The following is an 18,637-nucleotide window of genomic DNA, read 5'->3' as shown; positions in this document are numbered from 1 at the left end:
CTCCCCCACACTGTCTAGCTTGTCTTTCTCCTGCCGACCCTCCCAAACCAGGTTGGGTAAACATTTCCCGATGCAACATCCTCCCCCCCCCAATGTACCTTTCAACGTGATTTTCCTCTTTGGACCACTAACAGCGGCAGCACTTCACATTCATCTGTGAGTGTCAGTCCTGGAGTCCTTCTCTGCCACATCCCTGCGGAAACAGGAACTTACATCAAAGAGGGAGGAGTGCGGCACAGAGAAGAATGCTGGGGCCGACCCTCGCAGCTGAATGTGAAATGAAGCCTCTGTTAGTGCTCCAAAGAGGAAATTCACTTTGAAAGGTACACCGGGGGGGGGGGGGGGGGGGGGGGGGGGGGGGGGGAGAGGAGATAAACCAGGTCAGGGCAGAGACTTGCTTGTGGGAAGCCCATTAAAAAAAAAAAAAAAAAAAAAAAAAAGGTGCAGGCATGCTGTACAGGCACAAAAAAATTCCAGTATACATATCATAAACCAATGATGAAACTCATCAGACATCATTGGTGTGGCCCACACATTTGGGACAGAAACAGAGAATCAAACCCTACAGCCATCAAAAAAAGCCTGCACAAAAAAAAGAAAAAAGTTTTCACAAGTGTGAGAGGATTCAAACCACGGACAAAAAAAATATACTTAATAAAGGAACACAGGAAGATTATAGGGGATAGTAAGTATCTAGGCTACAAGCAATACCATTATAACATTAGTAATAAAACAAGTAGCACATATTACAACTCTTTGATTACAGACTTGTAGATAACTTGTTAATTAAGCTGACAAAAGTAAATAATGTATATGAAACACCTCTCTAATGCCATTAACAGAATATAAAGATAGTTGTACAAACAGAGGTGGATTCTAGATAAGATGATTGCGTTGTATTAATTGTATTATTTTTATTGATTTTATATACGTTTTTCTGTTACCCGCTTAGTTGTAAGTGTGATATAAATAAATAAGTGTACAAACTGGAACTGAGACATCCAGATAAGGGTGTCAAGTTCCACTAATATTTTAGAATGTGATCTGCAAACACAGAGGCTGTTCTAAAATACATTGTAGAATGGACGTGTGTGCATTGATTATGTGCAGCAAAAGCACCCATTTTATCATCATAAAAATCTAAAATATCAATTGGGTCAACACAGCAATATAAAATGCATTTGTGCAGGCACATATGCTGGTATTTCAAAACAATGCAAAATAGATGCTATGCCAAAGCTCCACTAACAATGTGTCATATGTTTAAATTAAGTATTTCCCATGGGAAGGAAAAGCCTCAGAATTAAATATGGCACTTGCTCATGCTTGCCATACTCATCATTGGCAGAAAAACCTTCCCTCATATTAATACAAAAATCATTTATCATTCGGTGATTAGTGTTCAAAAATCACACTTAATGTTCAGTGTCTTTTCTATTTCAGTCCTCCCACTAGTGTTTTGCAGATTAAAATTCACTGCTGAATCAGGGAACTTCATGGACCGTGCACAAATTTCATGCACTCAAAATACACTGAATTTAATCATGATCCATAGTGTAGAGTATAGTAAGCATGAGCAAGTGCCATGTATTAATTTTGAGGATTTTCCTTCCCATGAGAAATACTTATATAAATAATACTTAACACCATTACACATTGTTAGTGGAGATTTGGCATTGCATATATTTTGGGGTCTTTATACCTATGCTCTATTCCTCATTTTCATTAGTGGTATTTCAGAACATACATGTTTAAGTCGGTCAATTTTGAAACATTTGCGTGTATTTTTCCAATGCTGTCAGACCTAATTATCCTTTGCCCCCTTAATCCCCAGTGTCTTTTGTTCCCTTTCCAAACTATTATTGATAACCACCCCTAATCCTTCTAGTGGAGTGCTGCATAAAATGAGTATCTTTCTGAAACCTAGACATCTCTGGGCAGGTGTAAAACCAGATGTTCATGTTAAATAAAATGTGCATTCCCGTTCTGAAATAAGTACACAAGTATTGCCATATTGGGAAAGACCAAAGGTCCATCAAGCCCAGCATCCTGTTTCCTACAGTGGCCAATCGAGGTCACAAATACCCGGCAAGATCCCCCAAAAAGTACAAAACATTTTATACTGCTTATCCCAAAAATAGTGGATTTTCCCCAAGTCCCATTTAATAATGGTCTATGGACTTTTCCTTTAGGAAGCTGACCAAACCTTTTTTACACTCCGCTAAGCTAACCGCCTTTACCACATTCTCTGGCAACAAATTCCAGAGTTTAATTACACATTGAGTGAAGAAACATTTTCTCTAATTCATTTTAAATTTACTATGCTGTAGCTTCATCCTATGCCCCCTAGTCCTAGTATTTTTGGAAAGCATAAACAGACGCTTCATATCTACCCGTTCAACTCCACTCATTTTATAGACCTCTATCATATCTCCCCTCAGCCGCCTTTTCTCCAAGCTGAAGAGCCCTAGCCGCTTTAGCCTTTCCTCATAGGGAAGTTGTCCCATCCCCTTCTCTGCACCTTCTCTAATTCCACTATATCTTTTTTTGAAATGCGGCAACCAGAATTGAACACAATATTCGAGGTGCGGTCACACCATGGAGCGATACAAAGGCATTATAACATCCTCATTTTTGTTTTCCATTCCTTTCCTAATACCTAACATTGTATTTGCTTTCTTGGCCACAGCAGCACACTTGAGCAGAAGGTTTCAACTATCGACGACGACACCTAGATCCCTTTCTTAGTCTGTGACTCCTAACGAGGAACCTTGCATGACGTAGCTATAATTTGGGTTCCTCTTTCCCACATGATTCACTTTGCACTTGCTCACATTAAATGTCATCTGCCATTTAGACTCCCAGTCTCGTAAGGTCCTCATGTAACTTTTCACAATCCTCCAGCGATTTAACGACACTGAATAACTTTGTGTCATCAGCAAATTTAATTACCTCACTAGTTACCCCCATCTCTAGGTCATTTCTAAATATGTTAAAAAGCAGCGGTCCCAGCACAGACTCCTGGGGAACCCCGCTAACTACCCTTCTCCATTGAGAATACTGACCATTTAACCCTACTCTCTGTTCTTTCTTTTAACCAGTTTTTAATCCACAATAGAACACTACCTCCTATCCCATGATTCTCCAATTTCCTCTGGAGTCTTTCATGAGGTACTTTGTCAAACGCCTTCTGAAAATCCAGATACACAATATCAACCAGCTCACCTTCATCCACATGTTTGTTCACCCCTTCAAAGAAATATAGTAGATTGGTGAGACAAGATTTCCCTTCACTAAATCCATGTTGACTTTGTTTCATTAATCCATGCTTTTGAATATGCTCTGTAATTTTGTTCTTAATAATAGTCTCTACTATTTTGCCCGGCACCGACGTCACACTCACTGGTCTATAATTTCCCGGCTCTCCTTTGGAATCTTTAAAAAAAAAAAAAAAAAAAAAAAATCGGCGTTGCATTGGCCAGCCTCCAATCTTCCGGTACCATTTAGAAATTTTCAAGCTGTTAACCCTTCTACTCTGTCCTCCAATGTCTCAAATCTCTTTTCTGACGCTATGTCATCTGAGTCTGTCAATGAGGCTGTCTCTTCCTACAATGCTATTCTCTCTTCTGCTCTGAACACCCTTGCGCCTCCCGTGTCTCGTCCTATCAGGCTTGCCAAACCCCAGCCGTGGTTGACTGCTGACATCCGCTATTTACGTTCCTGTACCCGCGCTGCTGAACGCCTCTGGCTGAAATCCCGTACCCTTGCCGATTTCGTTCATTTCAAATTCATGCTGATCTCCTTCCGATCTGCTCTTTCACTTGCCAAACAGGACTACTACATCCAGCTGACCAACTCTCTTGGCTCTAACCCTCGCCTTCTCTTTGCCACGCTGAACTCCCTCCTTAAAGTGCCTTCGCCCCCTACTCCCCCTTCGCTTTCTCCTCAGATTCTAGCCGAGTACTTTCATGACAAGGTTCAAAAGATTAACCTTGAATTCTCAAACCACCTCCACCCTCCCCTAGTCCATTCCCCCAACCCTCCAACCCCTCCCTCCTTTTCCACCTTCTCTGATGTCACTGATGAGGAAACTGCACATCTTCTTTCCTCGTCCAAATGTACCACCTGCCCCTCTGATCCCATTCCCACTACTTAACACTATCTCCCCCACTGTCATCCCTTTTATCCGTCATATCCTCAATCTTTCGCTTTCCACTGCAATTGTTCCTGATGCCTTCAAACATGCTGTAGTCACACCGCTCCTTAAAAAACCTTCACTGGACCCTACCTGCTCGTCTAGCTATTGGCCCATCTCCCTCCTCCCTTTCCTCTCCAAAATACTTGAACGTGCTGTTCACCGCCGCTGCCTCGACTTCCTTTCATCTCGAGCTATTCTTGACCCGCTCCAATCTGGCTTTCGCTCTCTTCACTCGACTGAAACGGCACTTGCCAAAGTCTCCAATGACCTGTTACTGGCCAAATCTAAAGGTCTCTACTCTATTCACATCCTCCTCGACCTATCTGCTGCTTTTGATACTGTTGATCACACCTTACTCCTTGATACATTATCCTCTCTTGGATTCCGGGGCCCTGTTCTTTCCTGGTTCTCTTCCTATCTCTCCCAACGTACTCTTAGCGTATACTCTGGTGGTTCCTCCTCCACATCTATCCCGTCAACAGTCGGTGTACCCCAAGGATCTGTCCTAGGACCTCTCCTCTTCTCCATCTATACCTCTTCCCTTGGTGCTCTGATCTCATCCCATGGCTTTCAATACCACCTTTACGCTGATACCCAGATCTACCTCTCCGTACCGGATATCTCAGCTGAAATCCAGACCAAAGCATCGGCCTGCCTGTCTGACATCGCTGCCTGGATGTCTCGCCACCACCTGAAACTAAACATGACCAAAACCAAGCTTCTCCTCTTTCCCCCTAAACCTACCTCTCCCCCCGTTCTCTATTTCGGTAGATAACACTCATCCTCCCTGTCCCGTCTGCGCGCAACCTTGGAGTCATCTGACTCCGCTCTCTCCTTCTCTCTTCATATTCAGCAGATTGCCAAAACCTGTCGTTTCTCTTTCTATAATATTAACAAAATTCGCCCTTTCCTCTCCTCTCAGAGGATGCTACCAAAACCCTTACCCACACCCTTATCACCTCTCGCCTAGACTACTGCAATTTGCTTCTCGCTGGTCTTCCGCTCAGCCATCTATTTCCTCTTCAATCTGTCCAAAACTCTGCTGCGCGTCTTATATTCCGCCAGAGTCGCTATACTCACGTTAGCCCTCTCCTCAAGTCGCTTCACTGGCTCCCTATCCGCTTCCGCATACGGTTCAAACTTCTCCTTTTGACCTACAAGTGCATCCACTCCGCAGCTCCTCAGTACCTTTCCGCTCTCATCTCTCCCTACACTCCTTCCCGTGAACTCCGTTCGCTGGGTAAATGTCTCCTGTCGTCCCCCTTCTCCCCCACTGCTAACTCCTGGCTCCGTTCCTTCTATCTCGCTGCTCCCTATGCCTGGAATAGACTCAGTCTCTGGCTGTCTTCAAGTCTAGGCTTAAAGCCCACCTCTTTGCTACTGCTTTCAACTCCTAACCATGACTCTCTTACTCAACACCCTCACTTGTCACCCCTACCACTGCAATTTCCCCACCCCTAGCTGTCTGTTCGTCTGTCCAACTTAGATTGTAAGCTCTGTTGAGCAGGGACTGTCTTTTCATGTTAATTTGTACAGCGCTGCGTAAGTCTAGTAGCGCTATAGAAATGTTTAATAGTAGTAGTAGTAGAGCCATGCTCGATTTTAAGGATAAATTACATATTACTAACAATAGCTCCGTAAGCTCATTTTTCAGTTCTATCAGTACTCTGGGATGAATATCATCCGGTCCAGGAGATTTGCTACTCTTCAGCTTGTAGAACTGCCCCATTACATCCTACAGGTTTACAGAGAATTCATTAAGTTTCTCTGACTCGTCAGCTTTGAATACCATTTCTGGCACTGGTATCCCACCCAAATCTTCCTTGGTGAAGACCGAAGCAAAAAATTCATTTAATCTCTCCGCTACGGCTTTGTCTTCCATGATCGCCCCTTTTACTCCTCGGTCATCTAGCGGTCCAACTGATTCTTTTGCCAGCTTCCTGCTTGTAATATACCGAAAAAAAAAATTCTACTATGTGTTTTTGCCTCCAACGCAATTTTTTTTCAAAGTCCCTCTTAGCCTATCAGCGCTTTGCATTTGACTTGACATTCCTTATGCTGTTTATTATTTTCAGTCAGTTCCTTCTTCCATTTTCTGAAGGATTTTCTTTTAGCTCTAATAGCTTCCTTCACCTCACTTTTTAACCACACCGGCTGTCGTTTGGTCTTCAGTCCTCCTTTTTTAATACACAGAATATATTTGACCTGGGATGGTATTTTTGAACAGCATCCACGCCTGATGTAAGTTTTTGACCCTCGCAGTCGCTCTTCTAAGTTTTTTTTCACCGTTCTTATTTTATCATAGTCTCCTTTTTTTTTTAAAGTTAAACACTAACGTATTTGATTTACTTACTTCAAAGCTAATATCAAATCCGATCATATTATGATCACTGTTATCAAGCGGCCCCAGCACCATTACCTCCTGCACCAGATCATGCACTCCAAGGACTAGGTCTAGAATTTTCTCTTCTCTTGTCGGCTCCTGTACCAGCTGCTCCATAAAGCTGTCCTTAATTTCATCAAGGAATTTTACCTCCCTAGCGTGCCCCGATGTTACATTTACCCAGTCAATATCGGGGTAATTGAAATCACCCATTATTATTGTGTTGCCCAGTTTTGTTTGCATCCCTAATTTCCTTTAACATTTCTGCATCCGTCTGTTCATCCTGGCCAGGCGGACGGGAATGCATGTGTATTTATTCAACTCACCCTGGTCCCATCTAAAACAGACCCAGACCACACCCTCTTGCCAAATGTAGGTATTCAAGTTCTGAATGTGTATATCGCGGCTTTCTAGAATCAGGTTTAGACATGTATGGAAAATAATTATACAAAAGAATGAGATAGAGTGCAAATCACAAAAAAATCCAATACAATTCTCACATTGTGATATCTCATTGAAAGAGCCTTTAAGTAAAAAAACCACAATGAGGAAAAAAAGTCTTAAATGAGCCAACATCCACTTTAGCTTCTGCAGTCAACAAATGGCTACAATACTATCATAGACATAAAAAAACCTCCTGTGAATTTACTTTTTAATCTTTACTTGCAAGGACTGCGAAATACACAACCACCACACTGCAGCACACAGAATATGGACCACATTCAAACCACCCCAACCAGACACAGCAAAGACACTACTGACAAAATACATGCATGCATACTGCCTATTTGACAAATGCCCCAACTACATGTTGAAAAACCCACCGGACTGGTTAATCGAGTACCTCACCAAACATCACATACATGTTTGAAAGAGGTAAATTTCCAACAGATAAAGGTGACAGAGGGACATAATCGAACGGGGACGACCATCTCTAAGGAAGTCTGCGCGAAGGGGCGGGGAACCCGTATTATCGAAACAAGATGGGCGTCCATCTTTCGTTTCAATAATGCAGTCGGGGACGCCCAAATCTCAACATTTAGGTTGACCTTTGAGATGGTCAACCTAAATGCTGAGATGGTTGACCCAGAGATGGTTGTCCCCGGTTTTGGCCATAATGGAAACCGAGGATGTCCATCTCAAAAACGACCAAATCCAAGCCCTTTGGTCGTGGGAGGAGCCAGAACTCATAGTGCACTGGTTCCCCTCACATGCCAAGACACCAACCGGGCACCCTAGGGGGCACTGCAGTGGACTTCACAAATTGCTCCCAGGTGCATAGCTCCCTTACCTTGGGTGCTGAGCCCCCCAATCCCCCCAAAACCCACTCCCCACAACTGTACACTACCATAGCCCTAAGAGATGGAGGGGGCACCTACATGTGGGTACAGTGGGTTTCAGGTGGGTTTTGAAGGGCTCACATTTACTACCACAAGTGTAACAGGTAGAGGGGGGATGGGCCTGGGTCCGCCTGGCTGAAGTGCACTGCACCCACTAAAACTGCTCCAGGGACCTGCATACTGCTGTCATGGATTTGGGTATGACATTTCAGGCTGGCACAGAGGCTGGCAAAAAAAAATTTAAGTTTTTTTTTAGGGTGGGAGGAGGTTGGTGACCACTGGGGGAGTAAGGGGAAGTCATCTGGTCAGTTCGGGCACCTTTTCACGGCTTGGTCACAAGAAAAAATGGACCAAGTCGGCCAAGTGCTCGTCAGGGATGCCCTTCTTTTTTCCATTATCGGTCGAGGATGCCCATCTCCTAATCACACCCTAGTCCCGCCTTTGCTACGGTGCCAACACGCCCCTGTGAACTTTGGTCGTCCCCGCGACAGGAAACAGTTGAGGACGCCCAAAATCGGCTTTCGATTATGCCGATTTGGGCGGCTCTGAGAGGACGACGCCCATCTCCCGATTTGTGTCAGAAGATGGGCGCCCTTCTCTTTCAAAAATAAGCCTGATAGTGTTTTGGGGGATAGGTGCGAGTACTACCAGCAAGATCAGCGATATCACAAATTGCAGACCAGTAACCTTAATACCACTACTGACCAAAACGATGGAAGGTCTAGTAACACAGCAACTAACGGAGTACTTGACACAATTCAACTCTTCATAAATTCCAATCAGGTTTCAGACAACACAGCACTGAAGTGGACATACCCACCCTGATAAAATTCAGAAGCATAATATGCCAAGGACAAAATGTATTACTACAATTCGATATGTCAAGTGTGTTCGACCTAGATCACACATGGGCCCCCCACCCCAGGAGAGATGCATCTGTCATCAGCACTTTTTGCAGCTGAGGAATTTGAAACGGACGTCCCAAGGTCAAACTGGTCCGAATCATCCACCAGCACAGCGAATTGCGACAACTGATGGGCAGGCGGATGGCATCTTCTAGATTCCCGGTGGCCTGGCACCACTGGGAAGCTAGGGTCCATTGAGCTGATCTCATGTGAAGACGAGCCATGGGAGTCACATGGACTGTAGAGGCCATATGGCCCAGGAGTCTCAACATCTGCCGAGCTGTGATCTGCTGGGACGTTCTGGCCTGGGAGGAGAGAGACAGAAGGTTCTGAGCCCTCTGTGAATTCAGCAGAGCTCCTATGAATTTGAGAGATTGGACTGGCTGGAGATGGGACTTCAGGTAATTTATTACAAACCCCAGCAGCTCCAGAAGTTGAATAGTGCACTGCATAGACCGAAGAGCTCCTGCCTCCGAGGTGCTCGTTACCAGCCAATCGTCGAGATATGGGAACACATGAACCCCCAGCTTGCGAAGGTATGCCGCAACCACTACGAGGCACTTCGTGAATACCTGTGGTGCAGAGGCAAGCCCAAAGGGCAGCACACAATACTGGAAGTGCCGTGTTCCCAGACGGAATCGGAGATACTGTCTCTGAGCTGGCAGTATCGGGATGCGAGTGTAAGCATCCTTTAAATCCAGGGAGCATAGCCAGTCGTCTTTCTGAATCAGGGGAAGAAGGGTGCCCAAGGAAAGCATCCTGAACTTTTCTCGAACCAGATATATTTGTTCAGGCCTCTCAGGTTTAGGATGGGGTGCATCGCCCCTGTTTTCTTTTCCACAAGGAAGTACCTGGAATAGAATCCCTGCCCCTCCTGCCCGGGTGGCACGAGCTCGACCGCATTGGTGCTGAGAAGGGCGGAGAGTTCCTCTGCAAGTACCTGCCTGTGGTGGGAGCTGAAGGATTGAGCTCCCGGTGGGCAATTTGGCGGAGTGGAGATCAAATTCAGGGTGTACCCATTGGTCAGAGGTTATGAGAGGCCACCTTTGGTGAAAAACTTTCAACCTTCCCCTGACCAGCAGGCCGTCCGGCACGGGCACATTTATGGCGGCTATGCTCCCATGGATCCAGTCAAAAGCCCATCCCCTGCTTTTGCTGTGGAGCTGCAGGGGTCTGCTTGGTCGCACGCTGTTGACGGGAACGAGCGCGCTGGGGCTGGCCCTGTGCCTGAGAAGGCCTTCGGGCCGGCTGGTTGTACCTACGCTTGCTGTAGGCATAGGGTGCAGACGGCCGGACCCGGGAAAAAACGTTCACCTGTGGAGGTGGATGCTGAAGGCGTCCGGTGGGAGAGATTGTCGAGAGCGGTTTCCTGCTGGTGGAGCTGCTCAACCAACTGCTCGACCTTCTCGCCAAAAATATTATCCCCATGGCAAGGGACATCCACCAGCCGTTGCTGGGTCCGGTTGTCCAGGTCAGAAGCTCCCTCACCGCGGAAGGATAATCTGGATCCGGTGGCAATCCTGCACCTTCTTCTGGCTCTCCACACCACGAAGGCCTGCCAGACCCCTCAGAGTCCTCACATCCCGACCACCGGGGGGGGGGGGGGGGGGGGGTTGCGCCACTCTGACAGTAATCCAAGGCCAGACTCCACTGGAGGGGAGACAGAAAATAGGGCCGCAGGAGACCCCTGCGGAAGAGCTCTGTTTAACAGGTATGCATTATGCAGCAATAAAACAAATTCAGGGGAAAATGGCTCACCCTGGCCTCCCGGTTCCAGTCCGGGGGAAACAGCTCTTTTATCAGCCTCCACACGAGGCGCCCCTCCAGGCTCAAACCCCTCCGCCTCAGCGGGGGGGTCGCATGCTGTTCCAAAATGGCACCCGCTGCCAGCTCCACGGAGCAGGAACATTGCTCGCCATGCTCGGGCCGGCTCTACCGTCTGAAAAGCACGCCTTACAGAGCCCCGCTGCAGATTTGCACTTGCCACAAACGGAACAGTGCTTAACTTTCTCAGGAGCCATCGCTGAAAGCAGCGGAAATTCAAAATGGCGGATTCGCGCCAAAATCGTCCCAAATGCGGGCCCTCCCCGGAGGAGCTACAAACTGCTCTTACCTCACCAGACCAAGTCTCTGAAATCCGTCACGCTGCACAATCAGAAGAAAACCTCTTTTCTGGGATCGCAGCACCAAAGCGCGACGCCACTTTTTTTTTTTTTTTTTAACGCTGTGAGGAAAGTTTGAGTCAACAGCGAAAGAGGCAAATTTCCAACTCCGGAGGATCAGTGGTTGGGAAAGGCAGGGAAAGGGCGAACCTATGTGCCTGCATCCACAGCGTGGGCAAAGACAGGGACAGGGCTTGCCTATTTGCCTTTAAAGTGGGCACCATCAGCCACCGCACCCCTGCTACAACTGGCAAAAGCACAGGAGCCACCCCAGGCAGATTTTCTGAAGGAGCTTGAACAAGCTGCAACCACCCTGCTGGGGAGATAGAGAATACTGAAGAGGCAGATGGAGCTAGCTGGCCATGAGGCACTATGGTTTTTCAGTGCTCTCTATCTCCCCCTGCTGGTTGATGGACACAGCCACTCGTAATGGATTCATCTGCTTAATTGAAGGGCCTGAACAAGGAAAACTTTTACCACATTGTAACACAGTTTACACAAAAACTATTGTATATAAAGAAATCTTACACATATAAACAATTATATTCCGAATACAACCATTGAAACATTAATGGCAGGAACTCATTACATTGCTAGTCCTCAGCATAAAAGACTGAATCCAAGCAGGGCTAGACATCATGAAAACATGGGCATCCACATTCAGACTGAAGTTGAACCAAGACAAAACCAAAATTACTGATAATATCTAGCCCAACCAGCCTTACCAACCAAATTGACCTTGTACTTATCATAAATACCAGCTGAAAAATAGCCTAAAAATTCTCGGAGTAATAATTGACCAATGCCTGTCATTCGAGCAACAAATATCCGCACTAATCAAAAAGATATTCCACACCCTCTGGAAACTAAGAAGAATAAGATCCTACTTCTCCACCACATCATTTAGACTACTGGTCCAATCTTTGATAATATTCCAAATTGACTATTGCAATAGCATCTATATAGGTTGCAAAGAATCCTGCCTCAAGAAACTACAAACAGCTAAAAACACTGCTGCACAATTGGTTTTCAAAGCTTCACGATATCATAGAGCAACTCCCCTACTGCAAAATCATGACTATCGTATATCTAGTTCTGAACAGACTGTCTCAGCCCACTCAACACTACCACACCAAAAAACCCAGCCCAGATAAGAAAAATTACCTACTATTACACTTACCCAACTGGAAAGGAATAAGACTTAAGTCCACCCAAACCTCGGGTTTTCCACTACCGCTAGCTGTAAGAAAAATCACAAACTATCTATACTTTCACAAGATCCTCAAAGCATCCCTCTTCAATAAACACTTTACAGGTAACTGCTAACCCGAACTACTATAAACAGAACGCTTCTCTTTAGAAACGAATAGTAATACACATCTAGAGTAGTATTAACAGTTCTTAAATTAATGTTTCTCCATGTTGATATCTATAGGTTACTATGAGGAGCATAACTGAAAGGGGCACCCAAGTTTTCCTGAGGACGTCCTTGCAGGATGTCCCGGCGAAGGGGTGGGGAAACCCGTATTATTGGAACAAGATGGGCGTCAATCTTTCATTTCAATAATACGGTCGGGGACACCGAAATCGCGAAATTTAGGTCGACCTTAGAGATGGTCGTCCCCGATTTTCGGCGATAATAGAAACCGAGGACGCCCATCTCAGAAACGACCAAATGTAAGCCATTTGGTCATGGGAGGAGCCAGCATTCGTAATGCACTGGTCCCCCTGACATGCCAAGACACAAACCAGCCACCCTAGGGGGCACTACAGTGGACTTCATAAATTGCTCCCAGGTGCATAGCTCCCTTACCTTGGGTACTGAGACCCCCAACCCCACTACACACAACTGTACAACACTACCATAGCCCTAAGGGGTAACGGGGGGCACAGTGGGTTTCTGGTGGGTTTTGAAGGGCTCACATTTACCACCACAATTGTAACAGGTGGGGGGGGGGGGGATGGGCCTGGGTCCGCCTGCCTGAAGTGCACTGCACCCACTAAAACTGCTCCAGGGATCTGCATACTGCTTTCAGGGAGCTGGGTATGACATTTGAGGCTGGCAAAAAATATTTTTGAAGTTTATTTTAGGGTGGGAGGGGGTTAGTGACCACTAGGGGAGTAAGAGGAGGTCATCTGGTCAGTTCGGGCACCTTTTTGAGGCTTGGTCATAAGAAAAAAAATGGACCAAGTAAAGTCGCCAAGTGCTCGTCAGGGACGCCCTTCTTTTTTCCAGTATCGTCGAGGACGCCCATGTGTTAGGCACGCCCCAGTCCCGCCTACGCTATGCTTCAGACACGCCCCCGTGAACTTTGGTCATCCCCGCGACGGAAAGCAGTTGGACGCCCAAAAGCGGCTTTCGATTATGCCGATTTGGGCGACCCTGGGAGAAGGACGCCCATCTCCCAATTTGTGTCGAAAGATGGGCGCCCTTCTCTTTCGAAAATAAGCCTGCTAGTTATCACTAATCTGTCACAAAGTTGCCTTGTTGAGTTACTGCTGAGCTGCCAAAGTTGATACACGAGCTACACTGCAGCCTACTGCTTCATACATCTAGCCTAGTTTGATCTACTACCCTTTGCTCCATACATTCCATATACTACATGTACCAATTCCAGCTATATTGGATATCTATGTTTTACACAATATAGTTATATATTGTTTTATGTAATCCATTCACTCCATATATCTACCCTAGTTACATTGTTATATACCAGTCACGAAACGCCTAGCCACCCGCCTGGGGTTACCCCGCAGCATCTTAGGGGGTCTATCCCCAGCACAGCTCAGGTCTGCCTGCACCTGCCACTTGTGCTGTACACTAGCACCCTCCTCTCGGCGAATCTCCCACTCTCAAATATCCCCAGTGGTTTCTAGGTTACTGAAGGCCACACTCCCAGTGGTCCCACAGTTCTCAGAAAGCACTCGCAGACCCAACACACAAATCACCAGGATTCTTTATCATCAGTCCAGACAGGCAGAGTCAACAAACTAAATATTGTTTATTGTCAAAAACTTTTAACAGTGAAACAGAAAAAGTGCAATCAGCAAACAATATCAGGTAACTGAAATATGGATTAATTATAGCACTAACTAAATATTTGTTTACTTTCTAAAAAGTACCCGGGGAGATCAGGAAATATGCTGCTCACAGATTATCTATAACTGATCACAGGTCTTCAGCAAAGAGATCCGTCTCTCTCTTCTCCCGGGCTAAGACTGGGGAAAAAGCCAGTAAAATCCAAACGAAAATGAGCTCCTGGGCCAATCAGAGCCCAGAACAACAATCTTTGAAAGTATACTGCAGACTGCCTTTCCAAAAGGCTTAAACAAAGAAAACAGCCTTGGTTCTACAGCAGCTTCAAAACAAACATGAACCATCTGCTGGCCAAACTAGAGAAATACACTTCAGGAAATAATTCAGGCAGTTTTACAGGCTTAAAAACACACTGTTCTGTCACAATACCCTAGCCACATTGTTAGATCTTGTTTTATATTTTATGTAAGCTTACCTGTCACTGTAAGCCACACTGACCCAAACTTTATTTGGATAATGTGGGGTATAAGAACTAATAAATGAAATAGGAAAGAGTCACAGTTATCCATAACAAAAAGCCATTATTTTTATAGTATGCAAATGTTAGTCTGTCTGCCTTTCACTCAGTGAGCATTCCTTCTCTTGCGATCACTGTTAAGTGTTAACAGAAATGGCTGAAAGCAGTAAATGATACTACTCTCCACAGTTTTTTTTTTTAACTCGTACCTCTGCTTGGCGATAGTCCTGAAGTTTGGCAAGTTCCTCAGCAAAGCTTTTCAACCCATATTTCATGTTTGGCGTCTCTGTATCTGCAAATAAATTGATTTCTCTTACAAGAAGGTCCGCCTTATCTCGTAATCTAGCGGTTTTCCGTACATATGCAGCAAATATTTGGCACATTTCACCAAAATGTTTTTCCACATTTGTGATAGCATCTTGTATTTGTCTGGTTTGAATGTCTCTAAAAGAGAAACAATAAAATAACTTTAAAAAAACAGCACATTTGAAGCTCACATCAGATACAAACACATCCATTCCAACAATTAAACTTTAATAGTAACCTAGAGTCTGATACACAAAGCAAGTTTATGCATTTCCTGGCAGACAAGGTGACCATAATTCAGCCAGCTATATATTTCAGTCATTATATGGAAGAAACCTAAACCAGCAGAGGGTAATTTTATAACATGTTGATTATGTATGAAGGCCAAATAGATGCTTATTTCAAACCTATTTTACTAAGGTACATAAGCATCTATCCTGCTTATTTTCAAAGGAGGAGGGCACCCATCTTCCGACACAAATCAGGAGATGGGCGTCCTTCTCCTAAGGTCGCCCAAATCGGCATAATCGAAAGTCTATTTTGGGCGTCCTCAACTGCTTTCCGTCGTAGGGACGACCAAAGTTCAAGGGGGCATGTCAGCAGTGTACCGAACGGGGGATGGGGGCATGGTTAACAGATGGGAGTCCTTGGCCGATAATGGAAAAAAGAAGGGCGTCCCTGACGAGAATTTGGCCGACTTGGTCCACTTTTTTTCACGACCAAGCATCAAAAAGGTGCCCGAACTGATCAGATGACCACCGGAGGGAATCGGGGATGACCTCCCTCAACTTCCCCAGTGGTCACTAACCACCTCCAACCCCGAAAAAAACAACTTCAAAAACTTGTCTCTATGCCTCCGTCCCTGCGACGGCAGTTGAGGACGTCCTTCCCTATGACGGTAGTTGAGGACATCCAAAATGTGGATGTTTCTGTGAGAAGGACTTCCATGCCTTTGCTATGCCTCAGACACCCTCTATTTATTTATTTGGATTTTGGATCACAAGTAGCAGCAGTGGGATTTGAACCGGCTACCTCTGAATTGCAAGACCAGTGCTCTAACCACTAGGCCACTACCACTCCTCCACTCTACTCCCTTGACATTTGGCCATCCCTGGGGGGGGGGGGGGGGGGGGGGGGGGGGGGGGGGGGGGGAGGTATGTGTGTGTCAGCAGAGGCATAATGAAGGCATGGACGTCCTTCTTTCAAACATTTTGGACGTCCTCAACTGCCGTCACGTCCCCTCCTTAAGAAGGAAATCGTATGCAAATGAGCTAACAGCAAGCAGCTCATTTGCATGCAATTTCCTTCATGCATGGCCGCTCCTTTCCGGATCAGTAAGGGAAGGGTTTTTTCCATTTAGTTAATGGGACCAGTGCACTACGAATGCTGGCGCCTCCCACGACCAAATGGCTTGGATTTGGTCGTTTCTGAGATGGGCATCATCGCTTTCCATTATCGCCGAAAACCGGGGACGACAATCTGTAAGGTCGACCTAAATTTCATGATTTGGGTGTACCCAACCGTATTATCGAAATGAAAGATGGATGTCCATCTTGTTTTGATAATACGGGTTGCCACGCCCCTTTACAGGGCTGTCGTTAGAGATGGGCGCCCCCGTTCGATTATCCCCCTCTATATGTCCAATGCTGGACTTCTATAGTCTGTCCCGCAAATGGCAATTAAGACAAGTGAAGCTTCAGCAACTCCAGTGTTGTAGATCACTTATGGTCATGTGCTGGTAAAACGAATACTGTCAGCAATACTTGGGGATGACATATGGTCATAACCAAGGTTCCCATCATGTTTGGCAGCCAATATGGTTGGCATGGTGAAGACTTGACAACCAGTGTGTAAGCATGGGTGGCTGGAAACCACACAAAGTGGTGGGAGCAGCTCTAGCCACCTCGTTGGGCAGACTGGATGGACCGTGTGGATCTTTATCTGCCGCCATTTACTGTGCTATTGTGTGTATATCCTATATAATAATTTGCACCTCCAACGTTCCATATCTGGCTGCCTGGGTTCGTAACATCTCCTGACGTCAGCCAGCCTCCAGCGTTCCATTCCCCCTCACTGTTCTGCCCTCACGTCGACGTAATGACGTCAGAGGGTGGAACAGTGAGAGGGAACACTGGAGGCGAGCTGACGTCAGGAGGGATGTTACGAACGGAACAGAAGCCAGCGCCAGAGGACGTTCAGGTACAAATCGAGGGGAGGAGAGAATCGCGGGACATCGAGGTGAGGGAGGGAGAGAGGGAAGGGCAGGGCAGAGGAGAATTGACAGACATGGATGGGATGGGAGGACAGTAGAGGAGAGAACTGCGGGACACTGATGGGAGGGCAGGGAATAGGCGTAATCGCTGGACATGGAGGGGAGGGGAGAGACAAAAAAAAAAAAAAGCTTATATGACAGCGTTCCTAGGGCCCGTTTAATTGTTGAGGAAACAGGCATGGTTCTAATAGTGTCTTTATAAAATACTAGGGGTAAACTGGCAGAAATGGCAGCTCGACTGAAGTTGAAGACATTTACATCTGCTCAGAAGCAGGTGTACATGTTAGCATATAAAGAGGGGCATTTTTTGAAAAAACGTCCAAGTCAGAATTGGGACATTCTGCTTATAACGTCCAAAAAATCTGTCCATCTCGCAGTCATTTTTGAACAGGAAAGTCGTCCAGATGTCCTGTTCTAAAATACACAAGGACGTCTTTACACTGGAGATCCCCATCCTGAATGGCTATTTTATAAGCTGAAACGTTTAAATTATGAACGGGGGGGGGAGGGGGGGGAAGCAAGGAACAGGGATGTCTGGCAGCATTCTTATGAAAATGGTCACAGAGTCATTCTTTAATCGTACAACTTGAACATCAATCTCTCCTTAGAGACCTGTGTTTTGGCATACAGCGCCCGCATCAGGGGTCAATTCGGTTGTAACATTTAAGAAGCTTGGAGTACAGCAATGGAACTCTCCCCGCACAGTACAGATTAAATATTCTTAATCACTCAGCACAATTGGAGCAAAGACAGTCCTTTTGTACTCTAAACATGAATCAAAGTGTTGAAAAATTTATAAGCAGCAATTTCCTGTGATTTTAATTGGTCCCCTAATACAAGAAATTCTTCTACTTGGAGACTTCCTCTCTGCTTTCAGATTCAACATTCTTGCAGCATATCTCCCAGAAATCTACTGAATTTTTTGCTAACAAAGACTGTCATCATATATAACAGTATGGGAAGCGTTCAAGTCTTGGTTGAGAGGTGAAATAATTAGTTATGTATCATCTTTGCAAAGCTAAAAATGCTAAACTTGTTAAACTTGAGAAATACGCCTGCTTGATATGATTTTATACACATCATCTAAGTCTACACTTCAGAATCTCAGATCTCTCAGAATGCAATATAATTCACTTTTATCAAGCATCTCCAATGTTATCACTTTTAAGCAAAAGTGCTACATATTATACGGAATCTAACCAAGCTAGTAAACTACTCACATCTTATCTCAAAGGTAAAAGAATAAAGCAACGTATCTGTTATAAAATCGTCATTAGGAGCTTCTTTGACTTCTTTGTCTCAAATACTTGAAGCTTTTGAAGCATTTTATACGTCACTGTACTCTTCAGAATGCATTGCTCATGATACTGAAATATCTAACTTTCTTACATCTTTAAATCTTCCTTGCCTCTCTGAACACTAACTACATCAGCTTTATCAACCCATTTCCCAGGATGAGATCGTCTCTGCAATCAAAAAGCTATCTTTTGCAAAAGCACCAGGTCCGGATGGTCTGC

General features: G+C 45.4%; 1 protein-coding gene across 1 annotated transcript in view; it reads right to left on the bottom strand.

Annotated features, from left to right (window-relative positions):
- FAM92A (family with sequence similarity 92 member A) overlaps positions 1 to 18,637 on the bottom strand; it is a 242,114-nt gene that overhangs the window by 208,201 nt on the left and 15,276 nt on the right. The window contains exon 2 of the mRNA XM_030216481.1: positions 14,752 to 14,986. Coding sequence (XP_030072341.1) covers positions 14,752 to 14,986 — 235 coding nt within the window. The remainder of the gene's footprint in view (positions 1 to 14,751; positions 14,987 to 18,637) is intronic.

The sequence above is a fragment of the Microcaecilia unicolor genome, chromosome 1, assembly GCF_901765095.1.
Source record: "Microcaecilia unicolor chromosome 1, aMicUni1.1, whole genome shotgun sequence".
Classification (NCBI taxonomy): Eukaryota; Metazoa; Chordata; class Amphibia; order Gymnophiona; family Siphonopidae; genus Microcaecilia; species Microcaecilia unicolor.
This window is presented reverse-complemented; position numbering and strand designations above follow the sequence as displayed.